The 13461-nt window shown below is 42.3% G+C and overlaps 1 protein-coding gene and 1 long non-coding RNA gene across 10 annotated transcripts in view; one reads left to right on the top strand and one right to left on the bottom strand.

The window, feature by feature from the left end:
• Positions 1-13461, top strand: part of TRIO (trio Rho guanine nucleotide exchange factor) — a 259894-nt gene that overhangs the window by 225215 nt on the left and 21218 nt on the right. For all 7 annotated transcript variants that reach the window (XM_079984877.1, XM_079984882.1, XM_079984876.1 and 4 more), the window contains exons 38-46: positions 1164-1312; positions 1975-2041; positions 5013-5116; positions 7024-7093; positions 8388-8477; positions 9636-9728; positions 10394-10444; positions 10832-10909; positions 12567-12758. In XM_079984877.1, coding sequence (XP_079841003.1) covers positions 1164-1312; positions 1975-2041; positions 5013-5116; positions 7024-7093; positions 8388-8477; positions 9636-9728; positions 10394-10444; positions 10832-10909; positions 12567-12758 — 894 coding nt within the window. The remainder of the gene's footprint in view (positions 1-1163; positions 1313-1974; positions 2042-5012; positions 5117-7023; positions 7094-8387; positions 8478-9635; positions 9729-10393; positions 10445-10831; positions 10910-12566; positions 12759-13461) is intronic.
• LOC307220949 overlaps positions 10850-13461 on the bottom strand; it is a 127282-nt gene continuing 124670 nt past the window's right edge. For all 3 annotated transcript variants that reach the window (XR_013841191.1, XR_013841192.1, XR_013841193.1), the window contains exon 4: positions 10850-10985. This is a non-coding gene — a long non-coding RNA (uncharacterized lncRNA). The remainder of the gene's footprint in view (positions 10986-13461) is intronic.

Genomic DNA, 13461 nt, shown 5'->3' on the forward strand with positions numbered 1-13461 from the left:
ACTGATGAGAGCAGGATTCCCACAATATGCAGACGGCTATGGATTCCCCAGCTGAGGTCCAGCTCCAAGGGCCTTCTGGCGGTTCCCTCACTGTGAGAAGAGAAGTTACAGGGAACTAGGCAGAGGGCCTTCTTGGTAGTGGCACCCGCCCTGTGGAATGCCCTCCTGTCAGATGTCAAGGAAATAAACAACTATCTGACTTTTAGAAGACATCTGAAGGCAGCCCTGTTTAGGGAAGTTTTTAATGTCTGGTGTTTTATTGTATTTTAAATATTTTGTTGGAAGCTGCCCAGAGTGGCTGGGGAAACCCAGCCAGATGGGTGAGGTAAAAATTTATTATTGTTATTATTATTACTACTATTATTATTATTATTATTAGCCCTGTTTAGAGCAGGGTGGAATCCTATCAAAACATGTGGCTCTAAGAGCCATACTGGGGAATCAGACCAGAAGTCTCCCCTGTTGTTTTGTGTCCAAGTATTTGGTATCCAGTGGTACACTACTTCTGAACATGAAGATTCATTTAGCTCTGAGAGCCAATCCAGATTACAGTCACCTAAGCTAACGGCTGTCGCCACTTATTGTGGTAGTAAGCTTCACAAGATAAGGAACTTGTTTCATTTATCCAGGCTTCAGCTTTGATTGCTGGTATCAGGCCCCTTCCTGGAACCCTGGACTTAGGCACAGTTAGCCTGTGTTGGTGCGGACCTGAAAGGAAACTGCTTGCTGGGTGCAGCAAGGAGGGCTGCAGGAGAACCTCTGGTGCCTGCAAATGGCCACACACATTGCAACACATCTTGCCGCCACCAGGGAAGGAGAGAGTTGTGAATACCCGTACACAGTTGACAAAGGTGTTAGAATAATAAATGATCAACATGTTCTTAAAATAGATAAAAGTACAGCATGTAAACGGCGTTTCCGTGTGCTGCGCTGGTGCCGGCTCGCCAGAGCAGCTTCGTCACACTGGCCACATGACCCGGAAGTGTCTCCGGACAGCGCTGGCTCCCGGCCTCTTAAGTGAGATGGGTGCACAACCCTAGAGTCGGACACGACTGGCCCGTACGGGCAGGGGTACCTTTACCTTTTTTTACAGCATGTGTATGTGAAATAGATTGTGCTGATGGTGTTGCCCCAATCTCACTTGTTTATCGTTTTCCTCTTAGGCTCTGGAGGATCGTCCAAGCTCACTGATGGTGGACCAGGGAGACAGCAGTAGCCCATCATTCAATCCTTCAGACAACTCACTTCTCTCCTCCTCTTCACCCATAGATGAGATGGAAGAGCGGAAGTCCAGCTCTTTAAAAAGGCGACAGTAAGACTAGCCCACCAATCCCTTTCCCTTATATGCTTAAGAAGAGCATCTGTCCTTTGCCTTCTGTGTTGTAAAATCTGTGTTATTGTAGACATTAGTTTTTACCTCTTTTGTTCAGCGAGTTAAGACTTTGATTATTTCAACTGTTGGAGGATTTTGCCGGAAAGCCAGATGAATTGCAATAATTTCCCCTGTCTAGCACGTTAGCCCCCATTCTTGTGCTTGTAATGCTTTTAAAAACTTAGTAGGAAAGTTGAGAGTCTCAGAAACATAAAATGTTTACTTTGGGGGGCTCTTCAGTTTACACAAATGGTAGCTGCAACATCCAGTTAGGCCTTTAACGGTGCCACTTTGTGGAATGTTGATTATATTAAATCCACTTGGCATGCACACTTCAAATTTCAGTATGAGAAACATTAGTAATTTTATAACTATTCTTGAAATAGATAGATATATTTTTTAAAAAATCTCATGCTGCTTAGTCACACCATATTTTACCATAGTATTCCCTACTGAGCCCAGCCTTGGCTGGGGAGGGCGGGGTATAAATAAAAATTATTATTATTATTATTATTACTGTTGTCACATTATTTGCATGCATAGAAATTGTTCATATCGCAAAATGCGACCCTTAATTATTCTCACTTTTCGTAACTTTGCAGCTATGTTCTACAGGAATTAGTGGAGACGGAGAGAGATTATGTGAGAGATCTTGGTTACGTAGTAGAGGTATGTCTTTTTAAAATCAGTGTGCTGCTTCCAGTCAGATCAGAAACACAAACTTCAAAAGGGGAAAGAGGAAAGTGCCATTCCTCTCCACCAAACACCTTTGGAGGATGCTACCAGCAATGCTTGGAGAAATCTACTTTGTCACCTGTTATATTAGTCCGTTTTTAGCTAGTTATGAACTAGGTTAAGATTGGTAATTACTAGACAACAGTTTCCAGTGTTATTGATGAGCTAGCAATAATTCCATATGTAAAGTATCTTTGAGAAGGCGCTTTTTACAAGCTGCCAACTTAACTGCATATGGACAGCTGAAAATGTAAATTCTGAATCCTGGCTGTAATTAGTTTCCATGCCAGCACGAGATCAGGACTCCCTGCTGTTTCTTGGCTCTTCTGTAAAATAAGCTGTTGAATCTTTAAGGCCAGCTTGGTAATATATTTGCAGCGAAGGGGCCTGTTCAGTCCTTGTGCAGGAATGTAGGCAATGGAATGGCTGGCAGTATTTCAGTTTTAGAACGGACAGCTGGAACACCTTTTAATAAACAGGCCTCTTAATAGATTTAGGAATGACTTCTGAACGTGGCAGCAAATTAAACAAGTACAATAGATGTACTTTAAAAATGGATTCATTTAGATTGCTTTGAGTTGCTGCTTCTGTTGTCCTGAATTTATGATCTGGAAAGAATCAGAAGTGTGGGATCACGGGGCTCACTAGGCTGAGTTACAAATTGTATTGAGTACCCCAGCTTCTGTGTTCCAAATTGCATTGATTCGTGCAACCTAATTGAGCAGATTGTTGCCCACACCAGGGCTGCTCTACATATAGGGCTTCTTCGCGCCCTTTATGGCACAGTAGACAGTTTGTATGCTTGCATTCCTTGCACTTGCAGATCTACTTGCTCCTGCAAAGGCTTGTTTCAGGCTATTAAATCCCCCTATGCAATAATATACACAGGTTCATGACCAAACAGAAAACAGTTTGTATAAGCTGGATGGTATGTGTAGTGAATCGTTAGCTGTTGCTGGAACATGTGCAAATACACTCGTGGAGGTAGCTGTGGGTTCTGCGCGTGTATTATTCTGGTTCACAACTACCGTATTTTTCCGTGTATAACACACCCCTGTGTTTAAGATGCCCCCTATTTTGGGGGACTCCAATTTAAGAAAGTGGGAGGAGATGGCCTGAAGTTGTTGAACTTTGAGGGTGGGGAGTATGTGGCGATCGCACAGGGTCCCCGGACGTTTGACTGTCTATTGATCCCTGTGCCACCACTGTGCTCGCTTCCCTGCTGCCACCAACCCGTTACTCTCGGGTACACACTGAGTCCAGAGAGTTGTTAAAATTAAGTCAAATAAACAATGAAATTGATTGTGAAAATTGACAGTTAACTTCCATTTACTGAAAATAATACTTCCACAGATTTTGGAATGCAGAGATTTTGGAATGCAGAAATAAAGAGAATAATAAAATCTAGCACATGGAGGCCACTTTAACTAAATTATAATTATAAAATTTGGTATTTGAATGATTGGTGTGAATAATTGCATTATAAATTGGTATTGTTATAATGAGGCCAATAATAATTGGACTGTAATTAAAAACTAATAAAAAATTATTATAAAAAAAGAAAATAATACTTGCACACGTATCACATAAACTGGCCCCCAGTAAGGCACAATAAGTCCCCATAAATCTGGATCCAGCATAAATTTGCTGTCAAGATTCAGATAGATATTCTCCTTTTGCCTTTCTGAGCTGCTTTTCCCACAGACTTGGTCCTGTGAGTTGATGTGTCAAGCCAGACAAGGAGCAATGTAACATTATACATAAAGCACGCAAATATGAAAAAGAGTAAATCGGGATTTGTTACGAGCTTCAGTACTTACTTGACCACAATGTGGAAGCATGTTGTAAAGGGATTTTCAACTACGCTGTTGCAAAAATGTTTGGCTTCCCATTGGGTCTCTTGTGTTTTTTATGTTCTAAATAAGAGCATGGCTTATGGCAGGTGTGAGCAGAAGAGAGATAGTCTGTGGACCACTGGCCAACCCTGATGGCTGTTGATCCTATCCTGCGAGGCATTTCTTAAACAAGAGTTCATACTCAGAATCAATGAATGCATATTAGTTATGCCATTAGGACTTCATCCTGAATACAGTGGTACCTCGTGTTACGTACTTGATCCATTCTGGAGGTCCGTTCGTAACAGGAAACTGCTCGTAACATGAGGCACGCTTTCTCTAATGGTGCCTCTCGCTGCTGCTGTGCCACCGGAGCACGACTTCTGCTCGCATCCTGGGGCAATGTTCACAACAAGGAGCATCTACTTCCGGGTTAGCGGAGTGTGTGACCCACAGCATTCATAAGGGGGATGGTAAATAACACAAGGTACCACTATATGTACTTTCAGCCACCCCCATAGATAGATAGATAGATAGATAGATAGATAGATAGATAGATACAGTGGTGCCCCGCAAGACGAATGCCTCGCAAGACGGAAAACCCGCTAGACGAAAGGGTTTTCCGTTTTGGAGGTGCTTCGCAAAACGAATTTCCTATGGGCTTGCTTCGCAAGACGAAAATGTCTTGCGAGTTCCTGCGGGGTTTTTTTCCTTCCCCCCCCCTTTTTCTAAGCCGCTAAGCCGCTTATCTGCTTATCCGCTAAGCCGATAAGCCGCTAATAGCACTAATCCGCTAAGCCGTCAATGGGCTTGCTGCGCAAGACGAAAAAAACGCTAGACGAAGAGACTCGCGGAATGGATTAATTTCGTCTTGCGAGGCACCACTGTAGATAGATAGATAGATAGATAGATAGATAGATAGATATTATTAAAAACACATCAGCTGGCAGGGGGATTTGGGGGGGGGATGATAAAGGGCCCAAGATGATACTCAGCAGTTTGCAATGTTAAAAGTAATAAAAAGGTGAACAGCTGCGCTCATGTCCATTTTTCTTACTAATTTACTCCAGGGTTACATGGCACTCATGAAAGAAGATGGTGTTCCAGATGACATGAAAGGGAAAGACAAAATTGTGTTTGGCAACATTCATCAAATATATGACTGGCACAGAGAGTATGTATTTTTTTGTTTTTGTTCATAACTGGTTTTCTTTCTGGTTCTCATCTCGCATAACCAGCTGAAGAAGTGGACAAAAACCACCCCAAGCAGCATAAAAATATTATACTGGAAAAATTCAGTTGAGCACGTTGTGAAGATTGACATAGAACCATAGAATTCTAGAGTCGGAAGGGACCCCGAGGGTCACCTCGTCCAAGCCCCTGCAATGCAGGCATCTCAACTAGATCATAAATGACAGGTGGCCATCCAACCTCCGCTTAAATATCTCCAGCGAAGTAGAGTCCACCACCTCTCGTGGGAATTGGTTCCATTGTCAAACAGCTCGCACTGTCAGGAAACGTCTTCCTGATGTTTCGTTGGAATCTCCTTTCTTGTAACTTGCATCCATTGGTTTGGGTCTTATCCTCTGGAGCAGGAGAAAACAAGCTTGCTCCATCTTTCATGTGACAGCCCTTCAGAGACCCTTTTCCAAGTCTCAGGCAGGGAGCTACTGGATAAGGGGGTCTTTTCTCTGGAGGCACACAAATTATGTATTTTTTTCAACCAGGCATCCACCATTAGGTTCCAGGCAAAGGTTGCCCTGCTCTCTTGTGCTTTTTGTAATGAACGGATACTGTTGGAAGGCCATTCCTGTATATGCATCTGGTGCCCAGTTTATTTCAGTAGAAAGAAATTACTTTGGTTTTTACCACTTGGGGGCAGTTTCCAATTTACAGCATGCCACAGGTGGAATTATAAGCCAGTTATTTTCAGCACTAAGGTGGTTTAGCTGTGCCTTGTTTCAGATGGAAGTCTGACCTCTATATTGCAGTTGTCTGGTACCTAAGGATGGAGCCATCGGGGCCTTACTAGTCCTAGTTGTTCTAGTAACAGGGATGCCCTTGATTTAATATAACTTTGTGGCTCAAGAACGTGGTCTCAGCTGAAAGTTTCAGATCCCTTCATTTCACAATTGTGCACGGTCTGCCATAAGATGAGATCTTAGATTTTGGTTCTGTTCTATCTGAGCAGCAATTGCTCCTAGTGTCTGGGAGTCTTATATTTGGAAAGTCTACAGACAAGAATAACTGTCTGGTGGACTATTTGGACTATTGCAAGACATTTCTGAATGGATTGATTTATCTCTGCAGAATCTGTGGATGGAAGGCCTACATTGCAAACATTGTTAGGGCCCCGCAAATGGCCTTCTGTGTCTTCTATCCCTTTAGTATCTCTACGAACGAGTGGTGGCAACTACATAATAGACAGACCTTGGATTAGAGCCAGTTCCTCAACTGCTAGTGCAGGTTCATGTAACATGATTCATCTACACTGGAATTTCCCTTATCCCTAGATAAAGATAATTTTGCAATTTGCTTTTGCTCAAGTTTGAAAGTAATATGAGTGCATTAACATGCAACTCTACACACTGTGTTCACTACTCAGTTATTTGTCACTGTGATGAAGAAGACATGGCATATGTGTTAGTTGAGCTCTGATTCAGAGGAATCCCAAGTTAGGGCAAAGCTTCCTTGCTGTTGCTTGTTAACTTTCATTTCGAGGAAACCCTACACTTTCCCCAGATGTTCTTCGCCTGGGCTCAGAATTGTCCCAGCCACACAGTCAAACCAAGTGGCTGGTTGAGGCAATTATAATTTTAAGGGAACTTACTCAGCCGTGTCCAAGCTGAGAGGGGCACCCTGGGATTTCTTGCAGCATAACACTGGGGCGATGTGATATAGCTGCTGGCAAATGACAAAAGTGTCTTCAGCCAATCCACTGATGCGTCTTCCACAAACCTTTCTATTTCCGAAAGTGGATGGCTCCCACAGAGTAAATGCAACCAAACTGTTGTCAGCTGTTGAATCAGTTGTTTGTTGCCATAATGAGGCTAACAATAATATTTTTTTTGTGCTGCTCAGTTTCTTTTTAGGAGAATTAGAGAAGTGCCTTGAGGATCCAGAAAAATTGGGATCACTTTTTGTTAAACATGTAAGTATGTTCCTCCTCTCCATTGCATATATAGAAGCTGCGTTGATCATAGGTCTGGATATTTGACAACATACAAGCAGCCCTTATATCTTCACCCATGTATTCTCCATTCTGTGCCTTTTTAAAAGATGCATGAACTTACTTTGCTTTGCTTCTTTGCCTTCCAAAATGCTTAGTTAGAGTGGCAGGAATAGTAAACTTGGGGGAGATATAAAGAAATTATGCACAGAACAAATTCCAGCACTAACGCCTTCCGTTCTCTCTTAAATGTGTAGGCAGTGACAGAAGGTGCAATCTGTTACACTCTCACTTAGTTTCCTGATTTTTCTACTTAGCCAAACTTTTGTGGCTTTCCATATGTACAACGAATCTGAAATATGCTCTTAAAGAACAGAGGTTATTTCTTCACTTCTTTATTTGGGCCATGACACATTTCCTCATGGTGGGGGTGGGAGTCTCCTCAACAAGATCAGCCATGGTGGCCACGCTTCCTGATAGATGGAGTTGGTCATTACTGTCATTTTAGCCCTTCAGAGCACACAGCCAGAGAGGAATGTTGGACCTTGTTCTGACTCAAAGTGTGCCCTAGAATGCCCACAACCTTAGAGTACACTCCGGAATTCTTTGCAACATAAGGAGGGTTCATGACTGGCTCTGACTGTTCCTTGGCAGTGGGAAGCAGTTCCTGAGGGCACAAAGTTTTGGAGCAGCTGCTCTCATGCACAAGCCTGCATATCAAATGGATTTATTAATTTGGGGGCAGCAGGGAGGATATGCCTTGACATTAATGTGGGTCATAATCCTCTGCCAAACGTCTCTGGGCACAAAGTGTAGACTTGAGGCGAACATAGATATGACCACCAGCAGGCTAATTGTGTAAAAAGTGCTCTCCGTCAGTTGCAATTATCGTTGTTGGCTGTGTTCGTGTACGGCAGTCATGGGGAACCTCTCAAGCTCCTGCTGTTGCTGAACTGCAATGGCCATCACCTCTGAGCATTGCCCATGCTTTCTTGGACTGATGGGAAGTGTTGTTCAGCAACATCTGAAGAGCCAGAAGTTCCCCACACCTAGTCTACAGTCTGTTGCACACTTGATTTATCCAAGCACTTGTGAGCATATGCAAGGAAGAGAGTAGGTGAGACAGTATGGAAAATGCAATATCTTATATGGACCATTATATTCCTGTAGAGTATGGTAGCTTTTGTTCTAATGATCTGTGCTGTTCTGGTCCGTGCCAAGTATGCTTTACATTTTCATGAAATACAACATCCTTGTTCTTTTCCCTCTGCTGCAGGAGAGAAGATTGCACATGTACATAGTTTACTGCCAAAACAAACCAAAGTCTGAGCATATTGTCTCGGAATACATTGATACTTTTTTTGAGGTAAGTGCCAAAGGCAGGGGGTTGGCTGTCTCTTTCTGGACAGAAGAAATATAATCTTTTCCAAAAATTCTTGTTCTTTGCAGTCTCTGAGACATTATCTCTCTCAGGATCTGTGGCTGAGATCGAAATTAGTTTATTGTTACCAAATGAATAAACTCTCTTCCCCACCCCCCACCCCCCAGTTAGCTCTAGGGTTTAATAATTCTGTACATCAAATTCCGCTTCAAGGTGAATTACAGCATGGAATCGGTTTTTTTGTGATTTTACCATACAATACTTGTGAGACATCAGGAAGCCGAGTGACATTGACTCGTTTAACTGGATCTTAAGATGTTGTCATAGCAACCTGAATTCAAATCACTAGCTGCTTTCACATACCAGGCCAAAGACATTCAAATGAGGGGGAAAGTTTAAACCATTGTTTCCCAAACTTGGGTCTCTTGCTGTTTTTGGAAGGTGCTCCCATCATCCCTAGCTAGCAGGACTAGTGGTCAGGGATGGACTAGTGGTCAGCTTGAAGGTACAAGCGAGGATAGGTGTTGGTCCCTAGATATGTATGAACACATGATGCCTCTGTACTGACTGAGCATCAAGTGTTAATAGAAAACTAGTTTTAGCCCAACAGACAATCCAAGGGAATAGTTTACTTTTGCATCCTTCTTTTGCCAGCCAATCAAAGTCTGGAAAATTCAGTAGGGCCAAAGTGAGTCTTTCTAGTCCCAAGCTGGACTGAGGTTGCTGCCACCATCATCCCCCTTTCCTATTAAAGTTTAAGCCCCCAGGTTATTACAATGTAAGCCCCCCAGGTTTGGCATCCATAGATGGTCTGGCTGTGTGTAACTAAGAAAAACTGTCGTCCTTTAACAGGAGGGATGATAGGCCCAGACAGGATAAAGGGGATGAGACTCAACAGATTTCTTAGGGATATGGATAGAATGAAGTCAGGGAAGACGTGAGCCCTACTGAAAAGCAAACTACTTCTTTTTTAACAGTTCATTTTGCTAAGTAATTTAGAGAGTTAATCTAAGGGAAGCTGTTAGGAATCCTGAAGGGAAATCTGTATTAGAGTGGCTGTCAGAACTAGCTTCCTTGATGATATTTCCTCTCAAAATAGAGAGTTACAGGATCTGCTCTGAACTTTTATTTTACTACTACTAGGACCTGAAGCAACGTTTGGGTCACCGACTTCAGCTCACCGACTTGCTGATAAAACCAGTGCAAAGAATTATGAAATACCAATTGCTACTAAAGGTAAGGCACTTTGAATGCTCTCGGTTGGGAGTTTTATTGCTGTATAGCATTCGGAACACTTAAAAAAAAAAATGATTGCTTTGCATCTTATAGATATAGGCAGATATTTCTCAGAAAGTACCCACAAATGTTCTTTGTTTATGTTGGAGCACTGTGTGTCTGCTAAGGTAGTTTACATAAGTATGCCTCAGGAAATAGTAAATAACTAGTGTTAATTCTGATCTGAAAATGTTTCATTTCCTCTGTTTGCCAATTTCAGAGAAAGCAGAGCCCTTTGTGGGGATTTAGCTACTTGTGAATAAAATAATATTTGTTTTGCTTTGTTCGATTTCTTACCTCCCTTATAACATATGGTTACAACCATAAAATATACAACTTAAAGCACTTGCCCATATAAAACAAAAACACAGTAAATATGCAAAACAATTGAAGGACAGTCAGGAAACACACTTTGTTTTTACTGTTTGATTTCTTCGCCTAAGCATTTTATTTCTGATATGCTGTACATCAGGGCTTCCCAGAAGTCCCAAAATGGGATGGTAGATAAATGCACATTTTATTATCATCAGCAGTTTCTGATCATCAGGACTTCCCAATATATATGCATACACATATATAATTTTAATGGAATATGTCAATTCATAGTTCTTTCTTTTTCTTTGCAGGACTTCCTTAAGTACTCCAAAAAAGCTAATCTTGATACAACAGAATTAGAGGTACTTAGAAACACTGTTTTCTTAAATATTTATGCCAGCATCAAGACAGCTGTTGTAGCAGAATTATAGCACTCTTTCTGTATCTGTCTGCAGTCTGTGGACCTCCTTCACAAAGATTGTTCTGTTTTTGTTTTTCCACATTGGATTTATTCTGGAATTAATGGTTAAAACAGCAGGTCCATCACTTTGGGAGAATTCATCATGGAGATTACAGGAAGGGGCAGGGTGTTCCCAGAAGCAGTCTCCCAACAAATTTTATTATATAGCCTGCCTCTTCGATGTGTGCAATCAATCTTGGTAGTGGCACCTTAGAGAATCTGAAAAGAATAACTAAAAGGCATTGCACAGTTCACTGTTCTAATCTCTCTCTCTTTCTTGATTCAATAGAGGGCTGTAGAAGTAATGTGTATAGTCCCAAAACGGTGCAACGACATGATGAATGTTGGTCGTTTACAAGGATTTGATGTAAGTCCTTCCTTGGGTTTGGGCACCTTTTTCTTCACAAACAGCATCCTCCCATTACAATCTGGTTTCGAGTCACCTGGAAGCATTTTAAGAATAAGTGCATGTACTCTTAACATTTGGACTTGTTTCCGCTTCAAAATTACTCCTAAAATCCAATTGAAGTACCTTTTTTCTTGTTAGAGGTTGAAAACAGACCATAGGGAAGTAGCCTTCTCGCTCGCTTGCCCCTGCTAGGTCCCTGAACTGTAATGCTGGCAGGAGGGCAAAGCATAAGGATAGGAATAGTACAGGGAACCGTGCCCCTGTAGGCTTGCACCCAAACTTAGAACTCATGGCCTCTTGTCGTCCCTACTCTTTCATCCTCCTAAAGCACCTGGGCTGGATCTACACTGATCTGGAAAATGCTATTAAAAAATAGCTCCCAGTGCAATTTCCCATTGGCGACACATCGCTACTCTACAGCTCCCTCTGGTGTTACATTTTTATAACACATTTTTAACGTTATAACTCACCAGTGTAGATTAGTCCCTGTTCTCATCTGACATATGCATGTTGGATGTCACAGTTGTTGGAACAAGAGCCAGAATATAATGTGCAGAGATAATGCAGTGAGGCCGAATTCACGTGGTTGTTGTATAATAATGGCTCAGTTGATATACATCAGGTGGAAGTAAGGCATAGCTGTCAACTTTTCCCTTTTCTTGAAAGGAATCCTATTTGGAATAAGGGAATTTCCCTTAAAAAGGGGAGGAAAGTTGACAGCTATGGAGGTAAGGAGCTGCATTCCTGAACCCCACTAAATTGTACATTTGCTAACGGGTGGGGCTGCTTGGTTGTGACATTTTGAGATGTGGCCCAAAGGAAGTGTGCACACAACCCATGATCACGTGGAATGGGAAGAGGCTTCCTGATGACCATGAGAGTTTGTGTGATTTTCTTTCTATGATCTTAACTGTATTGATCCCACTGTTTCTGCCATTTTGTTGTTGTTTTTAATCAGTCACATGTCCCTTTGGAGTCCCAACTTCGGTCTTCTACAGGCTACAGTCCTTCAGGGATAAATTTAGCAGAGCACCATAAGAATGTAGATATAGTTTGAATCGGAGAGCAGCACTAATTCTCAGTAACATAGCCATGTGGAATGTAAAAACCTTGTTAGCCATACTTTCTTTGGTAATATAACTACTTGTTTCAGCTGGAACTGGATCCAGCAATGGGGCAAGTTGGTCCTGTGCCGCTCAGAGAGGAAGGAATAACAAGTAGGGAGAGCACCCAATTAACTCTAATTGCAAGAACGGTTGAGCATATCTTCCAACAAATTAGAGGTATAGCCTCTCAAATAACCCAATTATCCAAAGAGGTCCACAGTTTATCAGTTAATAACAAGCAGGCATTAACAGAACACCATAGTACCAAAGTGAACTGGCGACAACAAGAGCAGACCCCTAACCTCAACATAGAACGTGCAGAGGCTCTTAAAACAAACTCTTCTTATTTAATCTTCCAACCAAAAAAGATCTGCACGACAATTTGTGGAAGGCCAGATCAAACTCCTAACTGGAAAGGTACCCAGCATTCCAAACGACATTTATCAGACTTGTTTCAGCTGATGGACTAAAAAGGGTTGACTCAACTTGTTCTGGCCTCTCTTTTTTAGGGTAAAATTGTTGCCCAGGGTAAGCTGTTGCTGCAAGATACGTTCATGGTTACAGATCAGGAAACGGGACTCTTGCCGCGTTGCAAAGAAAGACGGGTGTTCCTGTTTGAACAGATTGTTATATTCAGTGAACCACTAGATAAAAAGAAAGGCTTCTCAACGCCAGGATTCTTATTTAAAAACAGTATCAAGGTAAGTCTTCTGCATATGTTTTTTCTTTTAGTTATGCAGTGGGCTTGAGGGTTCAATTCCATTTTGACAACAGTTTCTAATCCAACTGTGCTCATAGTCTGTTTAAAGGGGGGGGTGTCCCCTTCCTCTGGGATTAATCTCCTGATTCTGCAAAAAACACTGGGAAAGGGTTTATTTCAAAGCTTAGGGGAAATATACCAATGATCAGGAGGTGAAAGGCTAGCTGTGGGTTAAACCACAGAGCCTAGGACTTGCCGATCTCCTACCGCTTCGCTGAAGGGGCACTGCGCAGCTTTCCCTCTCCAGCTTTCCCTGCGCAGTGCCTCTCCAGCGAAGCGAAGCCAGGAGAGCAAGAGGGATCGGTGCGCACTGATCCCTCTTGCTCTCCTGGCTTCAGCGAAAGCAACGCGAAGCCTCCTAAGCACAGTGGGAGCGCTCCCTCAAGTGCCTCCCTCAAGTGACTGGGTTTTAGGAAATGGTTTTCAGAGAAATTAAGTGAATTACAAAGCAGGAAATAACTTCTGTTGCCTACTTTGGCTGCAGCACAAATGCTTATTATAGCCAGAAATTGGAAATACTTGGAGCAAACCAGCCAAAAGGCCTGGAACACAGTCAGGTGTGGTTTCTCTTAATTATGGGGGAAATTGCAAAATGCAGTTGAATAGGAGTCAAATTTTAAAAGACTATTTCTCATGTGTCTGGC

The sequence above is a fragment of the Podarcis cretensis genome, assembly GCF_951804945.1.
Source record: "Podarcis cretensis genome assembly, chromosome: 7".
NCBI lineage: Eukaryota > Metazoa > Chordata > Lepidosauria > Squamata > Lacertidae > Podarcis > Podarcis cretensis.